The sequence below is a fragment of the Aptenodytes patagonicus genome, chromosome 1 (assembly GCF_965638725.1).
Source record: "Aptenodytes patagonicus chromosome 1, bAptPat1.pri.cur, whole genome shotgun sequence".
Lineage (NCBI taxonomy): Eukaryota > Metazoa > Chordata > Aves > Sphenisciformes > Spheniscidae > Aptenodytes > Aptenodytes patagonicus.
The window spans coordinates 45,312,369-45,338,104 of record NC_134949.1 but is presented as its reverse complement, the minus strand read 5'-3'; the positions used below and the strand labels follow the sequence as shown (position 1 = coordinate 45,338,104).

General features: G+C 37.4%; 1 protein-coding gene across 2 annotated transcripts in view; it reads right to left on the bottom strand.

Annotated features, from left to right (window-relative positions):
* Positions 1-2,694: 2,694 nt before the first annotated feature.
* The window catches only part of ACSS3 (acyl-CoA synthetase short chain family member 3), an 87,499-nt gene continuing 64,457 nt past the window's right edge, over positions 2,695-25,736 (bottom strand). For both annotated transcript variants that reach the window (XM_076333686.1, XM_076333695.1), the window contains 7 exons: positions 23,619-23,714; positions 21,156-21,219; positions 9,581-9,662; positions 8,467-8,589; positions 4,028-4,127; positions 3,773-3,948; positions 2,695-3,475 (listed from right to left, as the gene is read on the bottom strand). In XM_076333686.1, coding sequence (XP_076189801.1) covers positions 3,410-3,475; positions 3,773-3,948; positions 4,028-4,127; positions 8,467-8,589; positions 9,581-9,662; positions 21,156-21,219; positions 23,619-23,714 — 707 coding nt within the window. In that variant the 3' untranslated portion in view covers positions 2,695-3,409. The remainder of the gene's footprint in view (positions 3,476-3,772; positions 3,949-4,027; positions 4,128-8,466; positions 8,590-9,580; positions 9,663-21,155; positions 21,220-23,618; positions 23,715-25,736) is intronic.

The window sequence follows — 25,736 nt, the reverse complement described above, 5'->3', positions numbered from 1 at the left end:
TTTTATCCCAGTCTTGATCTTAAATGATTCCCACCAAAACAGAAAAAAAAGAAGAAAAAAAAAAAAGAAAATTAAAAAATAAAATAAAATAAAATAAAATAAGCTCAGGCTTCCTCAGAAAGCAGAAATAAGTTATTAAAAACATTTTTGTCATGGAGACACTTTAAGAATGCTAACTATTCAAGCTCTTCACAAACAGTTCAGATGACAGATAATTGTTTCTTGTCAATATTAATATGAGCAAATAGCCCCTCAGAAAGGTAAGTGCGTGCCTAAATATCCATTACTAATGTTTTGGGTTGGGTTGTTTTTTTTTTTTCTTTTTCAAAAACAGTCTGATGTTAAGTCTTTCTTCCTTTAAAAAAGAGCCCCAAACTAGAAAACAGGTTACCTTTCCTTACAAATGGAGAAACTGGTGTAGGAACATGAGATGTCATTGGGAAAACTACACAAGATTAGGAAATTAATTCTCCTCTCCTACATCCTATTGCAGTATCTTTACTAGAGGGCTTGTGCTCTCACTAATTAGTTCCCCTCCCCTGCTTCTGCAATTAAAACATGATGGCTGCAGCCAGGATAACATACACAACGTCTCAACTTTCATTGCACAAAAAAAAGTAATGGCCATGCACCTCCTGAATGTGTCACAGTTTCTCTGTGATAAGAACCTTGCAGTTTCTCACTGATTTAAAAAAAAAAAAAAATCAGTGAGAACTCCCAACATCTCTCCCTTGCCCTGTAGCTGTTCAGCATCGGTTGCTAAGTTGTAGCATTGTGAAACTGAAAAATACTCAACAGTCTCTGCAAGGCATTCCATTATTTATTTGGCATGGGCCTCCCGTTAAAGCCTTGGTACTTGAATAATCCATCCAGACGAAAATAACATCTTCAACTAACTGAACTTATATAAGAAGCATTTCATGAAAGTTATCAGGACATAGAATCATTAAGGTTGGAAAAGACCTCTAAGATCATCGAGTCCAACCGTCAGCCCACCACCACCATGCCCACTAAACCATGTCCCTAAGCGCCGCATCTACACATCTTTTAAATACTTCCAGGGATGGGGACTCAACCACTTCCCTGGGCAGCCTGCTCCAATGTTTCACCACTCTTTCAGTAAAGAAATTTTTCCTCACATCCAATCTAAACCTTCCCTGGCACAACTTGAGGCCATTTCCTCTCGTTCTATCGCTGGTTACTTGGGAGAAGAGACTGACACCCACCTCGCTACAACCTCCTTTCAGGTAGTTGTAGAGAGCGATGAGGTCTCCCCTCAGCCTCCTTTTCTCCAGGCTAAACAACCCCAGTTCCCTCAGCCGCTCCTCATAAGACTTGCTCTCCAGACCCCTCACCAGCCTCGTTGCCCTTCTCTGGACACGCTCTAACACCTCAACGTCCTTCTTGTAGTGAGGGGCCCAAAACTGAACACAGTATTCGAGGTGAGGCCTCACCAGCACTGAGTACAGGGGCACAATGACTTCCCTACTCCTGCTGGCCACACTATTTCTGATACAGGCCAGGGTGCCATTGGCCTTCTTGGCCGCCTGGGCACACTGCCGGCTCATGTTCAGCCAGCTGTCAACCAGCACCCCCAGGTCCTTTTCCAACAGGCAGCTTTCCAGCCTCTCTTCGCCAAGCCTGTAGCGCTGCATGGGGTTGTTGTGGCTGAAGTGCAGGACCCGGCACTTGGCCTTGTTGAATCTCATACATCTCTAAGGAGCAAAATTACTCCCACATATAAATCGCTAACCTGTATAGTTAGTATATCTACCATAAAGCATCATTAGCCTTTACTCAGACTTTAAATGCTTTGACTCCCTGTTCAGATTGTGATTTTTCAACTAAATCAAATAGCTGAGCAGGGCAGCTACCTTATGCAATTATTTGGCAGAAAACAAGTACAGCACAGATTGAAACTAGGCTGTTTTATTATATGACTTTATGACCTGGTTCAACACGGTCGGCTCAGCTGCATGCAGTCTCTAGTGAAAAAACACATGGACTTTTTATTTCCTATGGCACTGGTAGAGCTCATTGACTCTACGAAAAGGTCACAGGCACAAGGCAACATCAGGGTGCGGCTCATGTTAATTAGCACCTATCTACCACCTTTTAGCTCCTACATCAATCTGCTGGTTTATTTTATCACTTAGCAGTGCTATCATCCATCATACTCCTACCCAAATAGGAGATAACAGTATTTCTGGACTCTTGAGGACACATGGCCATAGCAAAATATGTCTAGACTTAACTTCTACCTTAGCTTAGCCTAAGTACGGAATCTCTCTTTTATATCAACATCATCTGAATTTGTGTATTGCTTACTGTTTCTTCCTCTGGAAAGCACTGCTGAGTTTGAGTAACTTCCCTGCTTTTAAACTTTTCTGTGAACGTATATTTTTAAGAGGAATTTTACATTTATTGTTCAGTTAAAACCCTGCAGCTTGAGAAGTAATGCATTTAGAGATCATATCCTCCATCCCCTGGTTTGTTGAGAACACTGTAAGTATTCTGAAACAGCCTATAAAGTCCAGAATGGGCTGCCTAGTATCTGTATTTGCTAAATTTCTTGGTTTTATATATATATCTCAGTGAGCCTGAAGCGTCTAATTATGTCAGCAAAAGCACATTCTGGTTATCCTAATCATAAGTGAAACAAACCACAACAACAAAATTACCAGAAAATGCAAAGGGTAAATGCCTGCCTTTATTTAAAATACATGTTTTTTATTGAATATTACCATGGACAAATCAAGATTTTCACAGATTTGAAAGCCAGAAATTATCTATCATTGTACAAAAAAGACACTTCAGAAAGTTATTGAGTAAAAAAATTAAAGGAATCTAATTTATAGCAGAAAGACTTAGAAAAAAAGATCAATGGACTCAAGAAAACTAATTTAAAAATTTTAAAACTTATAAAAATTTAAAAGACATAAAGGCTTATAATTTAGAAGTGAGGACTTTTTTGTTGACAATTTACGTCTGCAATAATTTTCATATTAGAATTCCTATTTATTGCTGTCCTCAGTTCATGACTTACCTTTTGTGAGCTGTTTTAGCAACTCAAGTTACTGGTCACATCATAGAATAATGGATTGAAATGTAAGGTTACATGACATCATATGAGATAATCCAGTCACTCCTTCACTTTAAGGCTATATAAATGTATGAATTCTATTTGCAATTCTTAGCAATCTTAATATCCACCATATAATGACAACATCCAGAGACTTTCATACGCTTCATTGGCTGTGACAATACGGTAAAGAACACAGTAACATTTCTGAAGTAAAAAAATTTAGTCCCAAATCATCACTAGTTTTTAAAATGTGGTATTTTCTAACAGAAAGTCTCTTTGTATACTTCAGTAACTGACATGTTTGTTATCAACCTATTACCCCATTTAATTTTTCCTTAGCACTTCTTCAATGTGTTTAAACATGCTAGCATCTTCAATGGTCGGTGTTATCTGAAAAGGAAGAATATACAGAAGCACATGATAGCAGATTGCTGTTATTCAACAGTAAGACAGAACTTCATTCAGAAAATCTTCTAAATCTAGCCTTCAAAAGCAATCAAGAAAAAAGCATCTGGAAAGCTCTGGAACATGAAAATCCTTTGGGTAAGACACAGTAGAAATAAAATATAATGTACTACCTGATGTCATGGACCAGTTGCAGAATGGTCTAGAGAATCGAAACCATGATGTTGTGTCTTTGGATGTGCACGTGTGCCTAATTCATTAAAGCATACATCTCCAACTTACCTTATATGGCTTTCCACTGACAAGCGCAGAAAGAGCTGAACGTGGTATCTTGCCAGAGCGTGTTTTTGGTAGCTGTTTCACAAACACTCCCTTCTGGAAAGCTGCTACTGGACCAATGTTAGTTCTAACTCGCTCGACAATCTCTTCCAGAATCTTCTCCTCTTCTGTCTTTATACCTAGTGAAGAAGTTCATATCCTTTAAACTTTCTGGGACTTTTGCAAGTCTTAGTAACATCAGTAGCAGCGAGATCTCACCTTCTCTCAGTACACACAGTGCAAATGGAACATGTCCTTTTAAAGGATCCTCCTGGCCCACAACAGCACAGTCTGCCACAGCGTGATGGAAGAGAACACACTGCGGGACAGAAAACAAAACTAAACTGAACTAATAAAAACTGAACATTTCAGTGAAAAAATTCCATAGGCATGGGCATAAAAAATAGACTTATTTCTTACGTTTTGACAGCAAAAAGTATTTAGTCAGTACACCTCAGGATTCCAATTACACATGTTGCAGATGCACATGTGTGTATACTTTCATACACACTTACGTGTAGTTTTCAAACAAACATAAGAAATAAAAACTATGGCAGCACAAGGTACAAATATAGAACAAAGCAAAGGTGATCTCCTTACAGCTTTGGGAGAGTATCGCATCTTTGTTTTTGTTAGTGAGAACTTTGCTGGAATAAATAACATTAGTCTAACATTACGAATAACATGGAGTTAAGCGCATGGAGTAAGGACCAAAACCACAGAGGCACTCCTACTACAGGGCTATAAAGTCATATTGGTTCATTCTCTCTGGCTCCTTCTATCCTTTTCATTCTTTGCTGCACAAAGGCATAGTTTCAACCAAAGCCAAATACAGGCCCGACTTCAGCTTGCAGCCAGCTCACTCTCTTGGAAACATTAGGTCTCATCCTCCTTAGACAAAAAAGGGAATTAAACCAGAGTCCCCTCCTTCCTACTACACGTTTGCACAATTATACAAGTGATGGACAGTAGTACTAATATCTTAAACTCTCTTTTAGGGAAAAAAGTGAGAGATTCTCTTTTCTTTCCAATTAGCCAGCTGAGGTTCTCACTTCCTGGAAAGAAGTCACCAAGATGTCTCAGTACATACTGAGAAGTGTGTACTAAGTCTGGGACAAAGTTGGACTTAAGATACCAGCAGTTGTGAATCCTCTTCCAAAGCAACTGGCTCTTTTCATGTAGTTATCAGCATCCCTTGGGGTATCTTGCTGTCAACAGTGTTTTCAACATATCCTCTGTACTCAGCCACAAAGAGGACCTAACGTGACCCTACACAAAGGCCACACAGAGGTCACATAATGTGACCATGCATATTAATTTCTTTGTGCATACAAGGACTATACGTTTGCCAGTAACAGATCTTCACATACTGTGTTGTCAAAATCAAAGGCAGTGGGATGATTGAAAGGAAGACTAACTAAAAGAAGTTTTAAGAATAAAGGCTTTTTTTTTTTTAAAGTAGGAATACCACATTTGCATTGGCTACTCATACAATGGCATGAGCATGAGGAAGACGACAGGAAAGGTACAGAGAAGACAGGAGAAAAAAAACTGAAGGAAGGAAAAGCTGAATCACTGCTGTTCCAATTAACAAAAGGGAGGCTCTTGTATGACCTGGATGTGAAACCGATGGTGGAAGGAACAATTCAAAGGGTCTCCCATAACCCATCCTAAATGCAGATTTCACCATCCTTAAGATTTGTAGTCAAACCAGGAAGGAGAAACTGGCTGTCTGTGCCACGGTCACTACAACACACACCAAGTAGTTTTTAGCAAAATAAATCTGCACAGTGTTTCTTGCATACTGAAGAAGCTATACTCACTTCACAAACTATGATCCCAGAAATGTCCCATTCTACAAAAGAGCAAATGGGAAATACTTAGCTTAATATTAGATGCATGCTCTATCAAAGTACAAAAGCATGACCGTTTACACACACCTTTTGAAACTGTCGATTTTTCACAGTAATGAAATGGGATGTGCACAAGCCGTATCTAGAACAGCAAGTGCAACAGCCTGGAGTTAGTTCTGGTTAGGCTCATCCCAGAACTAGAAGGGCCAAAGAGCCTGCTGCAAAAATGCTGAAGCTAGATATACACAGGTGCGTTTGAATTCAGATGCAGTCTACTTTGTCCAGAAGTCATTGTATCCAAACTGAAAAATCATACAGGAATGAATCTTACGCAACTCCAAATCTCCATGGTATTTCAATGCATCACATATATACACCTATGAGCTTCAGCCACTTCTAGTCCAGAGCCTCAATAATGCATTCCATTTCCTGCTATAAATACCCATTCTTTCCTGCTCTGACCTCTCGATCCTGACCACAGCAACTTGATTGCCATAGAAAAAAACAAAAGAAAAAGAAGAAAATGCAATGAATTATGGAAAAGCAGACTAGTAAGGTCTACAACCAGAGGAACTGTGCTTTCCACAAAAACACAGGAAAAAGGTCTGCAGTAACCTGACATTACCATCAATACCACAATTACCTATCAGGCATCAACAGGACCCCTATGGTGGAGATTTATGCGTTGCCAGCTTGTTTTGTAGTAGCTTCTTTATGTCATTCCAGTCTGTCACTTGTTCTTAAAAGTCTTATGTTAAGCTGGAATATTGCAGTCACTGTAATATTTTTCCTCACTAATCTATCCAAAATCTTATCAACATACCTTTGACTTTGGGACAGCTAATTTCAAATGATTGAAAGTGTCAATACTAACTTTAAAATTATCGAACTTTGTAAAACAGCTGAAAAGAAGAATAGAATCGGCACTAGACATTTTAGAATTGTTTAAAAGTAAGAAAAATCTCAAGAAAGTGAAATGGCATTCCTGGAATGATCACTGGGCACAAGGATGGACATCTAATGCGGCAGCAGACAGAAACCCCACCATCAGGAAGAGGATTTAGATCATACTAAATTCCTCGATTTCAAGTCTGTTGCCTCAGATAGGCAAGATTTGATTTGGGCTTTTTCAGAAAGAGTCAAGGCAGGCAGGGACACCATAGATGTACAGACAAAAGAGATGGATGGATCAGCACAAGCTGAGGTTACCATAATGGCTAACATTCACTGACTGGCAAGGTAAACAGTAACACCTACTGCACTGTAGTGAAGATGGAGCCCCAATGATACTAATAGATACCTTAGACAAAGAAACTAATTGTTTGGAACATAATGGAGCTGAAATTCTTAGTCAAAGCACTAAGGAAAAGCTTGTTAAGCTTGTCATGCAGCTATAATGTAAATGCAGATAATATACTTGCTCAACAAGGTGACTGTCCCTTAATTAGATGGCGATTCAATGAACCTCTAATTCTGTGTTTACTGATCTTACTGAAGAGCTAATTGTGGTCTTGTTAATGCTTTCCATTTAACTAGCAATTTGCTGTGCATGCATTAACAACACTTTTGTTTTTTAGCTTTGTTCAAAAAGTGAATAGAAAAGCTTTTAGAATTTCATAGTGATGAAACGTATTTTGTTTCTAGGGGAAAGACCTAACGAGCAGGGAGAAAAACAGAGACACTGAGCTCAGGACGATGGATACAAAGGTAATACAGCTAAGGAGGTGATTCAATTCATCATTTGTTATACTAGCTTCAGATTCAGCCTGAAGCGAAGAAACAGTGCCCAGCTCAGCCCTTGAGCAGTAAAGCAGTAAGGGGTGGGGATGAGATGCCCTGCTGCGCTTTAGTAGAGCAACACAAAAAACTGACTTCAAAGGGAAAGAGGTTTAAGCAGACTGAAAGCCACCTTTATGGCTTCATAGACCCAAGTCAGGGCAGGGACTGGTTCAGCTCCCTGGCTGACCGATCCTCAAAGGATTGCCTATGTTTATTTGAATTTGTTCACTTCTGTGTAATCAGAATTTCTTCTATTCTAAGTTTTCTAGCCCTTAAAAAAATAGTCACTAGACTAATAGACATTATAAAGCAAAAAATGACTAACAGATTAGTTTGTGATTCAGTGAACAGTTAAATTCAGAGTTCTTAAAAGTGCATTTTTCCCTTGTACATGCCCAGCACACCTTTTCCTATACACCCTGAATAAGCAATTGATATGTCATCAGGGAAATTTGTAACTGGCAGTCAATCACAGCAGTTCCAGAGAGGTCAGTGAACAATGATACGAAATTCAGATACTATTATGAACTGCACTATTTTCAACTTTTTGAGTTGCATGGGTATTACATTAATGACTTTCAATTTAACAGCAGGGTTTTTTACAGAAATTTTCATTGTTCATTTAGCACTGCTCATACAATAAGAGACAAAACAGCTCTCAAAAAGCTGTGAAGGAAACTCTTCAAATCAAGAAAAAGCACTGAATGTATTCCCAAACAAATATGTTACCAGAGCTTACAGGAATGCTTCCCATGCTTCCATAGTGCCCCTTAACTCCACCTTCAAATGTCAAATCACGCCTGTTTTATCAATCCCATGGTACAAACTGCTTATTGTTGAGTAAGTTTATTATGGTCATGGAAAACACCTTAATAGGAAGGACCTGAAACAATGTTTTTGTTAAAAGTACCAACACAAATGCAATCAAAAAAAGCAGAAAGAAAATGAGAGGTTTTGTAAGATTTTCAGTCTCAGCTTTCTTTATTCATCTTTCAGTCTTCTCTTTTACTGTCAGGCAATGCTCACCTCTTCAATCGCGCCTGCTGAAATTCTGTGTCCGGCAACATTGATCACATCATCAGCTCGAGACAGGACATATAAGTAGCCATCCTCATCCATATAACCTGCATCCATAGTATCATAATATCCCTAGACACAACACAACCAAAAATAAACTCAGAAATAGTACTAGGAACATCCAACCAACAACCAAAACTGATTGTTTCAAATGAAATACGTTTTGGTGCCTGAGAAATTTAATTATCTAATATTTTTCACCATTCTTATGTCATAATATACCGTGCAGCTCCCTTTCCAAAAAAGGTTTTGTAGTCTTTGTTAAGACAGAACAGAAGACAATACATAAACCTGGATTTTTTCCCACTCTGCTTTCTTTGACCCCTGACAGCTTGGAGAAGGATGTTGCCTGAATCTACACAAGGAGAATGGAATTGTTACAATACAATGACAGTTATCAAATTGCCCCTAAAGATATTCCCGTTTGCTGGATCCAAACATACATCATCATCTTCATGATACAAGTGCACACAAAAAATAATTTGCCTGATCAATTCACTCATTCACTTTTATTGAACCAAACCTTCCATTTTGGACATTCACATAGGACCAATCTATCAATTTCTGTAAGGAAAGGAGGAAGCCAGTCCTTGGATAGTTCATCGGACAAGGAAACATACCTAATTCAGTATTATTATTATTATTATTATTAAGGAGCCTCCAATGTATTTACATGCACAGTGGGAAAGTGTATATTTTGGACTGATGCTAAGTTAGAATGACTGCATGTCAACAGCAGTAGTACATTTGAAGCTATGCTAGTCTAAGGTTGCGAGGCTTCTATCTTTTATTAGATCAAATGACATAAACCAACTTTTATGTTCAGAAGCTTGAGGTTTACTTCTTCTGTTTCAGATCTTAAAAAGAACCAGTGTGCCCAAAAGCTTAAAGTATGTATGAAGAAAGTTTTACCTTGAATTGGTTTTAATTCTGTAACACATATATCAAAAATCTCCCATTAAAATGAGCTATGATAATTTTGTATGTTATCCAGTTTAAATCTACTACCGTTAAGTTCTGCAGGATTACCAAAAGTTTATACAATTAATTTTGTAATTCTTACTGGAAATTTTTGGAAATATAACTTCTGGAATGTTTCCTGATTTTCCCAAAGGCCTGAGAATGCTCCAGGAGGCAAAGGCAACCTCAAATTAAAAAGAGCAGAGTGAAGTAGTTAGAAACACAGATACAATGAGTACAACTCATGCTTTCCATTCATACTTTATATTCAGATAAATAATCACTGGCTATACAATCAGAAACCAGTTCTGTTTAATAATATGCTGATAACAGATCAAAAAGACCATATATATGCTGTGATCACATGCATATAGCTATGAACTGGATCCAGACCATACATTTTATATAACATCTGAATGCATCTCTGACATTCAGTAAAATAACAATCATTATATTTAGTAAGTAGACTAATATTTACTAAATTTACTATCTAGTAAATAGACTAATAAATAGTCTATTTACTAGACTATTATTATAGTCTAGTAAACACTATATACTGTACTATAAATATGTTATCAGCATTCAGCTTTCAATATTTCCAAGGATGAAGTATCTGTCAGAAATGTGTGCATATATGCTATGACACAGACAACTTCACTGTTACAGGTATCCCTTTCTCTAACACACAAACACACTCACACAGGTATAGACATATGAATTGAATTGTCAAATGCACGGGTCTTCAGTTTCTGTAAAAAGATGTAACTCAAATGACTTCAGTCATGAGAATCTGAATAAAAATGCTTTTCTGTTTTATTTAAACTGTGCATAATATTATTGGAATTATTGGGGGAGTTCTTTGAAAGTATATTGATAAAAGTCACTTTTAGAGCTTTCTAAAATAACTGGACTTATTTTTATTTTTTTAAGAAGTGAAGCTGCAAAATTTTGGATTGCTTTATTAGTTGAGATTTCAATGCATACTACACACCCATTCTTCAGGCAAGGATACGGGCATGACAAAATATGAGATATTTCACACACATGTCTGCCAGAAGAAGAGAAGCTACAGAAGTCTCAGCTAACAAAGAAGTGGTTGTTTTTTCCTTCAAAGCTCCGATAGGGTTAAACACAGCTTACTTGAACTGCCTAAGAGATACATATTTAGACATATCAACACAAGTTTTATGAAGCTTAACTCTAGTAACAGAGAAAGAACATGCAAGCAAGCATATTTATACAGACAAATCATAAATGCCTCATACAGGTTTTACTAGCATATGCCTGCATTCCTAACCAGCAAATTTTTAGCCAGGGGTATTTTATTTTCTACTCCGATAGTGCCCCTATGACACCAAAAAGCAACATCTCTAGCAGTGAAACGCCCCTCTGTAGCATAGCAACACTGATAACATTACAAGTCTCCTGTGATGTTCAGGTCACAGGAACAGGTGCTACCAGCTCAGTGACGTGCACATTTCTAACATGACATTTACAAAATGAATAATTTTTTTTTTAACCTAAAGATGGTATAAAAAGTACAAGCTACATTGAAAAGGCCATATCATCTAGTAATGATTCAAATCCATGATTTTTTACAATCCTAGGTTTTTTCAGCTTAATTCAGCTCAATTAGCATAACAGAATATACTACTATAAATATTACTACTTTCTCTGAGTGTTCTGGCTCAACATATCGTACAAATCACATTCCCTGCAAGTATGGTTAAGGTAAGGCCAGAAATGCCAAGACACTTCCCAGGGAGTCATCCAGGCTTCAGGAGGGCGGGTTGGCTTCTGCCCATCTGGAGGGAATTCACTGGCCTATTTTAAGCCTTTCAAGCTTAGTAAGCATCCTTGTGACACACAGACATGACCTATAGAATATTTGCTTTTAAAAAATAAATTAGAAAAACAATATATTGATCCCGGTGTTTGTGTATGTATGAGTTTAAAAGAAAAATCTCTCGATTAGATTCAAGAAAAACCACTAGAGAATGGTAGTTACTATGATTGTTGCCTGGTTGCTAATAGCATAGCAATTCATAACAGCCTCAGTCATTGCAAATTTTGCACTTTAATTTTATTTAACAGTCTGAAACATCCTTGTGATGCGAGAGAAAGGAAAATTCATATTGACAAAGTCCTTAATAATTTCTCCGCAGCTCTGTTCAGTACTTTGCAGTTAGTCATTAAATAGAAGAACCAATTTTATTGCTGAAATCAGAAAAACATTTTTCTTTCTGTACCTGTAATTGTTTAGAAATCTAAACACAGAAGTATGCAACATACAACCAAACATATAGTCCCTGCTCCCAACATGTGGGGGTTTGGGGGCTTTTTTTTTCCTTTGTTTTTCTTGTGGTTGTTTTTTTTTTTAAAGCAAATTGCAATGATAAGTACATCCACAGTGCATATTTCGTGACTCTACGGAAACCTCACTGCTAAACTACTGGCTACTGCAGGTATCTCTATAGTGCAAATCATAGCACAATACAGACACAATCTGAAAATATGCCTCCATGGCTTTCTGTAAAAGATTACTTGCAGTTAGACTCCATTCCATCTACTAAGCAAAAACTGAATGCCATCTTCCATGTGTCCATCTTTCAGGCAAAATAATTCCAGAGCTATGGGCACATACAATTGTTGCGCGATAGTAAAGTTCTTAGCGTCGTGACTGACTAGAATTTCTAGGTGCTATGCAAACACAAATAATTAATAAAATTAATAAAGGTAGAATTCAGCTTGCCAGAACATAATTACATGTATTGGAATTTTGCCAGGACATCAGGATTAAAATGCCCAGAGCCAAAAATACCTCCATCCCACTGCTGTCAGTGGGAATGCTGCCATGAATTCCAAAGGGAGCAGAACTGGATCATAATTATGTAAAAGGAGTCAGAAGAGAGAAAATCAGGCAGTCAGAAAATAACAGCAACCTGAAAGCCAACATCTCTTCCTTTCCTCAACCCCTCCATAAAAAAGGAACACTTTTAGATATTGGGTTTGGGTCTATTCTCCCTAGGAAACATAACACACACCTACAAAAGTTCTATATTTAAAAACTGTTGCCTCTTTGTCCAAACATTGAGTTGATACTCAAGGCCTTTTGGGGTTATTTCTATTAAGAGGATATATTGACCAAAAAATGCCAGCTATGCATAAGTAAGCATGATTGCCCCAGACATGATCCTGCTTTCCTTTCACAAGCAACAGGAGCACAGAAGACCAAGACCGAAGGAGGTAGGTTCCTTCATCATCATATCCACAATATACAAAGAAGTTGCTTTGCTTGGTTTCCCTTTGGGAGGTATTTACTGCATTTCTCCAGCTGTCTGTTAACTTCTCTCTCTCTCATCCTGCATACCAAGCCACAAGCCAGCCAGTTTTGAGCCTTTGCATCTGCTATCAGTTTAAAGATAAGCCCTCCCTTACACTATTCTTGCTTGGATTTTTCATATGGTCATAACTCTGGCAGCATCTTCTATCTCATCATTGCTTCTTCTTTCTGGAGAGGACAGTCACGAGCTTCAACAAATACAAATTCAAGACAAGCTTGCCAACCTTTTCTAAAATATGAATGTGTTACCAGCTATATTGGATCAGGCTAACTACAGTCAACTCATTCCATTTAACTAGCAAAGAATAGGCACAGTTTCAAACCCAAGTCGAGGTTCAAGCCAAAAACTTACACTGAGCTGAGTCAAAGCACCTGAACTTGAGAAAATTTTACCTTTGGATTTCAAACTTCAAAAAAGATGTATAGGTCTGAATTTTGATCTCACTCATGCCAATTTTTCACAAGTACAGCAACAGCAGTACAAATGATGCTATTCTCCATTTCCTCCAGAGAAATTAAGTGACAATTGCAGAACTACAGGAATACAGATCCAGGCCCATTTCTCATTTCAAGGTTGAAAACATTTAGAACAGCATCAGGAAAACTAGGTGAACTGTGTAAATTAATGATGGGTTTATATGGGCTCATTTTACAAAGATCCACATTTTACAAAGATAAGAAGGTAATTTCATTATAAAGTGGAGAAACTAAGACAGATTAGGTAAGCTTGGCAGCATCTCAGAAAAACTCTGAAGTGCTCTCATAGTAACTGTTTTCTGCTAGAGAATTTTAAACAACAATCATTATCTGTTTTTTAAGCATTGTTTTACAGTTCATTTATTTTTCATACAACGGTGGCTGACCTTACACAGAACAGCCCACTTTTAGCTTAGCCCAAGAAAATCTGACTCCATGTGTCACATCCTTTCAGGATGCCACTCATCAAAATGATGTAAGATTCCTTGTTGATGGAACAAAGCAATTATAGACACAGCACTCAAAAGATAATTTACAGAGAAAAGCAGATTTCTGAAAGTACAAATGAAAGTCAAACTATTAGAGATGCTACCTTGCTGAGTTTCAGAAAAGACATCCTTTTATTTTATGGTAGACAATGGTACTCACAGGCTGTTCGTTACAGCCAGTCAAAGCAAGTATAAGCCATTGTTAAATGAGTTTGGGCTTGTGAATGGAGCTAAATCATCTTGACTGGCAGCTATATTATTACTCAGCATTTATGTAGTGCTGTGCATAAACATCACTTACAATTTTTGATTTCAAGTTCGAAAGCCATCTGGAATCTAGAAGCTTTTTCAGACATGAGAAACAGCAGCACTGGAAAAAGAGTGGAGAAGGGGCAAGAGAAGAGAGAGCATCTCGAACATTCACCAGTCTGCATGAAATATTCCTTTAATTAGCTGAAAGAGGTCACAAAAGTAGTTGGTTTCAGTGTGGATTTTGCAGGAAAAAACCTATAGTTTAGTGGGGAAGAGAGAAAGCATCAAAAACCAGTGAAAGTGCTTGGAAAAGGTTAAAAGTAAAGAAAGTTCAAATGCTACTCACATGTACTCAGTCAGAAATCTGTTAGAAAACTCATCTTTGGCCAAACTGCTCCCACACTGAAAGTCCTACTCATTGTTTCACTTGTAAAGGGAAAAGACAAAGCTGATAAAAAAACATGTGGGAGGCTGGCAGGGAGAGAAATCTTTTGCACAGATTCATCATGATCATCTAATCTGACCTCCCATATAACACAGCTTAAAGGATGTCACCTACTAAATCCTGTCTCGAGCCCATAACTTCTGGTTAAATGACAGTGTATCTTTAAGATAGATATCCAGGTTTGACCTAGAGGTGTCAAAGGAAAACACTATATTCCCAAGAATTTGTTCCGATGGTTTAATACTTTCACTGTTAAAATTATGTGGTTTACTTCTCATCTGAATATATCTGGCTGCAGCTTCCAATCTCTTTATGCTAGATTAAACAGCAGTCTCTCAGAGATGTCTTTGTCCTGTGAGTATTTCCTGACCTTGATAAAGTCATCACTTAACCAGTCTTGGATAAACTACAGACCACAAGTTAAACTGTAAGTTTCTTTAAGCCAAGCTTTCCAGCACTCAAGCCACTCTCATTCATATCTTCTCCAAAACCCAGCCAGTTTCTCAATAGCCTTTTGAAATATGGACATAAGAACTGAACATAATGCATTTATGGTTTTACTAACATCATATCCACAGATAATAACAATAGCTCCTTTTCAGTTTCCCTACTGAATAACAAAGGATCATATTGCCTGCTTAGTTACACTAGCAGCTACATTTCATTCAAAGATGATGTGCACTCAGAGGTTTATCCACTGTAACATAAAAAGCTCCTTTGAAAGTCACTGCTTTCTAGGGTACAGTCATTCATCTTATAAATCTAGCAAATTTTCACTGTTCCTACATAAAGGTGTACGACCTTTACTTACAAGAACGTATTGTGAGTGGTCTATGCAGGATGACACACTTCCTTTACACGGTTCTACAAGCAAAACTTTTCGCCCTCCAGCAATCTTCCTTGAGGGCAGCCTCTCAGACGGGTCTGCAACATGTCCTCTGTTGGGTTGCATTTAATTTTCTGCTACCTTATGTAATTTTTTTGTTTATTTTATATTTTAAAAATTAATAGGAAAACATTAAACACCACTTCCAAAATGGCAAAGCACATCATTAAAATGACAAAAAATAAAAACAACTCAAGCAATGGAGATATAGCTTAATGCCCTTCAGACACTCTAGAACAATCACATATGAGAGAGAGAGATGTTTCTTAGAGTGTCTAAGTACTTGAATTTTGGGGATTATGACATTCATAGAAGGAAATTTCAGAATATTGAGTATTGTTTTTTATCATTGGATCAAATTTAATGATAAAATTATATAATCTTTTAAAAGCACAGAACAGCAACAGCATCACACACTTACAAAAAGAGAAAACTTGACAACATTCGTTACTGAGACACTACGTAACGTTAAGATCTTCAGCGGCTATTTTGGCATCTCAGGCAGCTTCTATTTAACTATCTTTCTTCTGAACTAAGGCCATATACCCCTCTCTTGGCTTCAGATGGAGTCTCTCCTTGCTTTCACTATCTAAAACCATTGCCGTCACCTCCCAGCCTCCTTTTCTTCCTGGGAAGGGGGAAGAGTGCAAACGAGAGCTGTGACCTTTCTCATGTGCATATCCCAAGTTGGAATGCCCATATGTTGACCCATCAAGTCTTACAAGATTTTTCTTTATTTTCTTTAATGGGATACCGAGGTACTACAGTGTGCTGCGAAAGATTACATCTTTTTCTTTCCCTTTTCTTCCCTTTAAGGTCTTTTGGTTAGCATTTCTATTGTGCATCTTAATGATTACATTCCTGGCTCCAGGTTGCTTCAGACTTCCACATAGATCCTGATTTTTTTTCTTTAATGCATTATAAGAAATATTAAATGAGTAAGCTTTTCATTGAACATCTATTTGCTCTCTAAATACTGTATAAATATTGAACACAGTACCACAAATAGTGAAGCTGTGAATGGGTTGCTTACTTCTAAACAACATCTCTTCCACTAAAGGATATTAACTTTATGGTATTTGCTTCAAAAGTCCTGTCACATTTCTATTCCACGAACCTAAAATCTAAAATTATAAAAAGCTGTAAATTTATCATGACTCTTTCTTTATAAAACTTTGTGAATAAATATTATTTTTCAATACTTTACACTCTTACAGCACTGTACATAAAGTTTTTCATGATTTTACTCTATGTAATGGGATGGGTCATCATTTGAATCATTTTAACTATTGACAGAACATTATAATTTTCCTTCCTCTTCCTCCACTAATCCCAAACTCATGAGAAAAAAAAAAACCACCCACAACATTAATGGTCTCCAAAGCCTCTCACACAGTCACTATTCTTAAATGCAATTTAACCAACGCAACCAAAGAATTTCAGAATCACTGTATCATATAACTACATTGTCTCACTTCTTTCTGAATATGGAACAGAAATATTTATGTGATTCTGTGCAGTAGAGATTGGTAAAATGAATTTGTAAATACTTATCCTGTAAACCTCCATTATTATGGCACAAAATTAACTATACAAACACTAGAGGAAGTGTTACTAGGATCTAGTGGGAAATTTACTGGCAGGCATCACTCTCTGGATAGAATGAGTATAAGGCAAATGTAGCCCTCTTGCTGTTGTGGATGAACATAAAGAATAACACTAGTTAATGAGACATTGCTGACAACTGCTTCATAAAATAAACATAATGGGTTTGTGATCTTTATAATGCACAAGAGCAAAACTTAGTTTCCCACTGCGCTGGAATTTAAGTGGGATTTCTCCTTCCTAATGTTCCTTATGGTAACAGACACCTTTGAAAATTTTCATGGCTAATAATGATTACATACACACACACACACATTTTCAAGTGTGTATTAATTCCAGGCAAGTCAGAACAATGCAAGCAGAAGTGCGTCACTAAATCAGACTGGTCTTGCTAATGGAAGTGGAGGTCATTGCTGCTACCATTTTTACTTCAGAATAAATCCTCAGTTAATTATCTTCCATGTCCAAAGATTCTAGCTCAAAAAAATGTAAATGTAGAAACAATTCATACAAGCCCACCCTCAGAGCTGCAGTTGTCTTCATTTTCCCTTGCCCTTTCATCATAAACGTTGTGACACTGCATTTGATTACTTTATCCTGAAAGACTTGGGAAGTCAAAAAAATTATTGCATTGTCCAGGTAAACTAGCCTGTATCAGAGTACTTGTCAGCAAAAATCTATGCAAAGGGCATAGATGACGGTTATTTGAAAAGAAAACAGGTATTAATTGGCGGATGAATAAAGAAAAGAAGGTACTTGGGGCAGAAAGATGGAGTAATTAGGTGTAAGAATTACCTTTCTAAAGTATTTGACTCCTGCGGGATACAATTAAAGTTTAAAACTCTGTTGTAAGAATAGATATTTTAAATACTATGCTTATGAGCACTGAAGGCTTCAAGCAGCCCCCAGTGTTTACTGGGACTTAGACTGGGATAAAAATAACCAAGAGCAGCAGCATACCACTTTTGCACAGCTGGTATTGTAAGCAGTGTGTGGCCATTCTCCCCTCTGAGAAATAGTGAAGAATATTTCTCAACTCACGTTTGCTGCAGATAAAGCAAACACCTGTGTTTTTTTCTAAAATGGTACACCATATTTTGCTGCTGAGGGTATGACAGAGTAATAGTCAAAACTATCCTGACTCCCCCGTTTTCTTCTAGCTGCATGCGGACAAGCCCCTGGGGTGACAAACAAACACTGCTAGTAACAAGGATCATCCCCCCTGTTTTTAAGGGGTCTGTACATGTAGAAGCCTGCTGAAGAGATGAAAGGCTTCTTTGCAGGAGGGCTTTATGAAAACTAGCCATAATCAAAAAATGACAATTTTGCACCTTAAGAACTGCTTAGCTGAATGAAGCAGAAGATAGAAAATGTGATGCCTTAACCTAACGGCTACAGACTTTTATGACCAAAAAAACAACTAAACACTGCAGCAAATTGTCACTTACCAGAATGAAACCTGGAACAAAGTGTTAAGACGCTGCGAACCATAATATCCTAAAGCCAACTTCTGTTGACAGTCCAAAGATTCAAATGTTGGAAGTGTTAAAAAATCAACAATTGGCCTCCTAAAGCCTATCAATACCTTTGCCTTGTTTTCTTGGGGGTTTTTTTGGTTAAGCCGCACAATGAATTTTAAGAGATCCTATTGCCTCAAAAGATTAAGTCAGAAAAAGGCTGGAAGAGAAAGAGGGGTGATAGCTAACCTACCTCAGAATTGGTTTCACATCAACTATGTTAATGATACAATGTAATTTCTTTGCCCTCTACTCTCCCCATTTCAGAATGGCTATTACAATAAATATGGACATGATAAAATAATAGTGTCCCTATGCCATTACTCTTTCTTGAGTGATCCAATGCAAAAAAACCCAAACCGAAACAGAAATCCCTTCTTCCCTATCAATTTATTTGACTGCAGCAGAAGTCATGCTGGGCAAGATAAAACAAAATAAAACAAACAACAACAAAAATCAATATATAAACACATTTGTAATCCCTTAAGATAAATGCCTAAACGTGGGGCCACATTAGGGAAGACAAATTCTGGCTTTAAGAGTTTGACAATAACCCCAAACAGGATCTTCTAATATGGCAATATCCACTCCTGACAGGCACTTAAAGATAACGATAGTAATGACTCAGAAATGTATGCACACGACTACCAACATTACCTGTTAGTAAATATAATTCAGCTTGTTTGGCAGAGTTGCTAAGGATGGAGTTCATTTCACTTCGCTTTTGGTAGATAATGCTAAGCACCTACCCTAAGCTAGTTGTGTCACCCCTGCAGTCAGTGGAGAGACATGAGCACATCTAGAAGGCGATATATTCCATCCTAGCTGAATGCCTAAGACAGCTAGGATCAATTTTCTTACAAAATACCTTTCTCTCTCTCTCCACTGATTGCATGCCTACGTTTCATTATGGCATCAGGCACTACAGAAGTGAGAGCTTTGAAAGATAGCCCTCCACTCTGACCTGGGTTACCCATACTGCAAACCACAGTCTATTAAAGGCTGGAGCAATTTTAATTATTCATACTCGGCAATGGAATGAATGCACAATCTTACATGTGTCACAGGAAAACTATGTCTAAATATGAGTCTGCTGATTCAGGGGAGATCGTGTGTGCACTTAAACACATGCCTGTGTGTCCTGGTGGCTTAGCCCAAGATGCTGAAAATTAGGCAGGGTATAGACTTCATCCTGAAAACACACATCTGTGTCACACAGTACAGTAACTTCATGTGATACTACCTTAATCTCCACAGCGGTCTAGTTACATTAGATCAGTAGTACAGCTGAGCAAAAAACCTCCACACCTCGGCAACTCCGACTCCCAAGCAAGCACTATGCAGCCAGCCAGCCTGCCCGCATTTTTAGCGCTGCCTTTCTGCAGCACGCTCCAGGGCCTGTAGCTCTTACGTGTCTCATCTCCAGCTCACGTGGCCACTGCCTCAATCCTCGGCTAACTTCTCTCTTTAACAACTCATCAAAATCAGTACATCTGTCCCAATGTTTTGGCTTTTGAAAAAATTTCAATTCACTGAAGGTTAATGCTGATCTTTGTATTTCCTTCCATTGATCTAAGCAAGCAATGAAGAATCTGAGTTACCACAGTTCTTCTAAATTTTACCACTGCAGAAGTGGATGAATGCCTTTCTTTTGGGACTTGTATTTGCTGGCAGTTAGGAAGTGTTCAGAACTGAGGTATTTTCTACGACTGAAAACAAGAGGCGGCTACAGATAACATGTTAATCACAAAGTAGGTATCTGTCTGAGGAAAACGCCATTTGCCTTAAAGCCTGACAGAGCTGGCATGGGCTGTGGGGAACAGTAGCCTATCGAGCTTTACAGAAGTAAGGAAAGGTTCTGGCAACAGTGAGATGGCAGAAGGTAAGATAAAAGAAACATAACTGATGTTCACAGTGTTATCTAAACAGAGGCTCCTTTATCTACGAAAAGGCGCTAAGAAAGGTGTACTTTCAAAAAGAATATTAGAGCTTATGGAACTCACCTGACAGGAGTCTGGTAAATGGTACTAAAATCACCTACATGATGCAGAGCAGGGTTTTTTTCTTTCCTTTTTTTTTTTTTTTTCTGGAGTCTTTTCCTGTACGTATTTTGTCAAAGTACCACCATAATTGAACAGCATTTCATGCAAAGCACACTCAAAGACATCTTGCTGTTTTTACAGAGATCAGAAAACACATATTGTCCCTCTAGGAATGTGCATCAGTTGGGATTAGGAGATAGCGAAAGAGGAGGCAGCATCACACCAGTAAACCAAAGCATGTCAATCTGCACTGCTGTACTATTTCACTAAACTGAAAGATAAAACAGTGAAGAGAACAATTCAGTATCTTGCTCATACATCCCAACAGGAAAGCTTAATCCTGTGCCAACAGGCTGGTAATTAAGAAAATGGTAAACTTTGCTGTAGTCGAAGAAAAAAACCAGCAATCCACACTCATTCACTCACACAATTTCATCTGCAATTTTTCAACATTAATGGACAAGTTTGGCAGTTCTGGCAGTTTGGTATCAATATCAGAGACAGCCATGCTTTTCAACCCTCATTATTTCAATTATTGTTATACATATATATAAACTTCAGTCAAAAGACAATCAACCCATGTAGGAAGCTTCTCTTAACTGTAAGATACTTAGTTTGCTTACTTTACCACAATATTTCCTAAAGTCTTCGCCTTCACTGGTTCCTTATTTTCATCCAGAATCATCACTGCAAAAAATAATATAGGAAGAGAACTCCTGTCAAGTAGTGTATTTTTAGGTGGAGGACAGTGTCTTTCTTCATGGATATCAACTTATGTTTAGATGGTGTAAAAACATAGTATCGTCAGATTTGGAGAATTTAGGCTCAGAACACACAATGAAAAAGACCCACTCACATGTAGCTTTCAAAGCTTTCTCTCCTATTTTTTCCTATTTTTATTATACTAAAGTAAAATCTAATCAGTTTATTGTAACTGTTTTATCAAGGTAGCAATTCCAGCATTTATTCTCCTCCTTGCAAGCAGTGTATTTCAATGTATAAAAATTTGGGGAAGGAAGATATTATACTGCTCACTCCTGAATTACTGAAGAACTGACTTAATTCTTCAAAATGTGGGACTTGCTTCAGTTTGAAAACAGTGCAATGAAATTATCTGGAAAGGGTTCAAGTAGATCAAAGGGAAAGCACAATATAATGTCTGATTTAAGGCAACAGAGCTAGAAATTAATATGGTACCTTGAGTCACTTTTAAATGCAATTTTTGCCACTGCACTTTGATATAGCTAAATACTGCTTTTATTCTTTACATGCTAAAAAAATCAGCAAAGAAATCAGTTTATTTTAGCAATACTGTGACAGGAAAGAATTTGGCTGTGTTTCAAAAAAAAAAGTAGATTTTGTAACTTTCTATTTATATCGCAGCATAAATACAACATAACTTTAGCAATGTCCAAAACCATTAACAGTTGCATGTAGAATCTAAAAATACAGAATCTAGCTTCTAAATGGCATAAGGATCTCTTCTAATTAATATAGTAACAGCAGCAAAACAACATCAAAACAGCAGTGGGTGACAGCAAGACAGCTGCCAGCACAGAGTAATTTCAAGATCCGCTGTTTTGTGAATGGCTGCATTACAGGACATAATTGGACTCAAACCAAAGACTGAAAGAGGTAAAGTTCTTTCACAAATCTTTAGTGAATTTTCGTGCTTGTTTTATGTTTCCCTTTTAAGGCACGCTAAAGACATTTCCTTCACTCTATTTGAAGAAATTCTTTACGTACACTAGGCCCAATGTTCCAAAAAATTCATAAGAAATTTTTATATTCTTGCTACTCATACTTTTTTCTAGGCCTGACTATCATCTGATAGGATGTGTGATGCAATTACATTCTTCCACTCTTCCCTATTTATTACAACTCCAGACAAACTTCACGGCTTTGTTTTAATGTTGTTTTTAATCTATCACTTGTCTTCATGCCATAACTGTAAATGCCAAAACCCAGAGCTGCTGAAAATGTTTATTTTCTTTAACATTCACTTCCGCTTGTATGTATTAGAAGCAAAAACAGCTTAGCTCTTTCTGCCCAATGATGTGAGAACTTTTCCTGAAGATGGTTTGATCTCTAATGTAATTATTTTTTGGACTTCAAGTAATTCTTGAAAACTGTGTTAAAATCAGGGTTCTCAGGTATGAAAATATTTTAGCATTCTTAATCCTGTGGCTGCACCCTCTGCATGCAAATACCTTCCAGACAATGAGTGCTCATCCTTTTAACGTGGGTGCATAGCCTACCATTTCTCCCAGCTGGAAATAAAAATGCTCCACAAGTACTAAAAGATAATGTGCTTAACAACTCTCTCAAATATGAGCCCACATACCTGTACAAAAAGGCAGAAAACTGACTTTGATTTTTTTTTTAAAAAGTATGAGATGAGTTCAAATAGAAGATTTATATCCTTGCCAGGCTGCTTGTTAGCTCATTACGACGTATTTGTGGAAGACACAGACCTCAGTAACAATTTTCTTTATGCATTTCAGAATACATCTTATATAAAATTGTAGGGCCAAAAGAAAATCTAATCAATCTAATCAGTCTCTGAGACGTAATTGTTTGATGTACATCTCCCAAACCAAAACTATTTAGGCTCTGAAAATTGAAAACACAGGTATAACAGAACAGTCAAAGTGCAAGTTATAGCAATTATTTGTCTAGTTATCATTTCCTCTTTTGCTCATGGTTATTACTAAGATTTTTCTTCCTGATTTGCCAATACAAATTTTACTGCTGCTCTCATTTAAAACAGTGCAACTGTAGATAAAGCCTTAAAGCACAGTATTTTTTTCATATCTTTGTTATATCCAGGGTAGAAGTATGTGCTAGCCCTTTCATATAATAGAGACAGGAGTAGTTGATCAATTTTCTTCAACATAACTCTGAATTTCTTATTCACAATCACATTCCATAACGCACAAAAAAGCAGATCTTCCTGTTACAGGAAGGAGGAAAATGTGTTAATAAAACTGTAATTTGCTTTCCCTACAAGGTATGAAAATTAAAGAGCACTTACTCAGGAATATAAGCAATACCCTTTTCTAGCAGCATGTTTAGCACAGTCTTACCATTGTATCCTGGCACTGGTTTTCCTGCCTGTCCGGGTGGAGGTGTTGTAGAGTTCCCCAAACCAATACAGGAAGCAGTAATTGCAGAACCAGATTCTGTTAAGAGAACACAAATATTGTCAGTTAAGATTGGCCTTAGTGTCATTAAGTATTTATTGGTTCTAAGTTTTGCTTCTAGTTCAGCACATCAAAATAATAAAATAAAATAAAAATCCCACACAAGCAATGGAAGATTTCAAATTCAGGAGCTTTTATGCATTATTTAATGAATGTAAGTTCATTACAGAAGTTTGCATTCTTCAAAAGGGAACTTTTTCTATTTCACAGAAGACAGTCAGAAATAAACACTTTCTGCATTACACCTGTAGTTTATTCTGCTATGGGTATAAGGTTATACCACACCAGTGAGAAACTGCCTACAGCAAAGCCATGATAGAAATACTGTGTAGGGTAGATGTACTTCAAGGGTTATTTCACGAGTCAATATCCTTGGGAAGAATGAATTCCAGAAAAAAACATCAATCCATTCGTGGTTGATTATCTTATCCCTGTAAAGCAGTATCAAAGTGTCTGTTGTTCTATTTTGGACTTGCACATTCAGAGGTTTGGAAGGTGAATAAATGCCAAATCTTGTCCATGACAATATTGGCCAGGAAGATCAGAGAAGAGGTAGTGCCTAACAAAATTTATTGTAAATAATGAAGTCGGGAATACCTCTTTATAATCCTGGAGATGTCACTAGTATTTCTTCGTGAGAACTATTTCAGATAATGAAAAGGCTCAAAAAGAAACAGTGTAGAAAAGTCAGACCTAAATGTTCAGTGTTGCCAAAATAAACTCAAAAGAAACAATCTAAGCAATGGGAATCAAACTGCTGCAAGCTTTTGTGATCATAATCCAGATGTTTTCTCCTCCTCCACCTACAAACATTAAAGTTTTACTAACCACACCATTTTGGAGTCGGTTTCTTTTGGGGGTGCGGGCGGCACAGGGGAGATGTGAGAAGACAAATGACACTTGGTTTTTGAATCTTAGGAAGATACTCATTCATCTAACTGCCGATGGATAAATTGAACACTGGTACTGCATGCCTTTGCTCCCTGCACAAAGCCCATGGAAGGCAGGTCTGGAATCCCCTCTGAAGCACCAATGTAAAATACCTTGTTCAGAGCTTCCAAATGAGACAGCACGAATATCCCCTGTAATGCCTATGCCTTCCTAATTATCCCTACAGTTAGGCAGCTACTAGGCAGCTAGAAATTCCTCCCTCCTCACCTTCTTCTTTTTCTTAAGAAAGTTCAATTTCACATAATGTTTTTATACTACAAGAGTTGTTATTACAGAAGAGGAATAAAAACTATCAAGGCATATAACAGTCTAAGTTTGAAAAAAACCCAGTTGCTCTTCTCTCTTTCTCTCTAAGAAAAAATCTATAGAAATTACTTTTAAATGCTGCTGTAACTCTGAGCCACAGAAAACAAAGTGTAGATGGTTGTAAATATTAGCAGGAACAGAGTATGAGACTATTAATTTAAAACGTGGCTTTATCATTCTGGAGATGTCCCAAGTCTCAGGCCACTTGGCCTGGAATTCATAGTCCACGCCACCCTCAAGTGTCAGCACAACAAAGCAGGTTTGTCTTCAGCTCTATATTTATATCTGATCAGTATGGTCAAAACTATTTTCAGTTCTCTTGCATTAGGAAATTACAGTTGTTTTTTTCAGCTTCTATAGCATTCATCTGCCACTTCAGAAGTTGTTAAATGACTATTCAAGTGCTGAAAGAAGCAAGAACAAGAACAAAATTACAGACACTTGTGGTGGTTTTACGTTAGGTGTTAGTAAGTAGCTGAAAATTAGCATTAACATAGCATAGTTAAGCTAGGGCCTAACTCCAGCTGTGGGACAGAAAATGAGAATTATCAACCCTCAATGTTAATAAAGACAGGCTAAAAAGTTTGCTTATTTGTTTCCCTATCTTTCCCTATTCCTTCTTCTACATAACGCACATTCCTCACACAATCACGGATCTTGATCTTTTCTTCCAACAATCAGAAGACCCAAGCTACAATTACAGTGGTGAAACAATATCAAAAACATGATCAAAATGATCATATT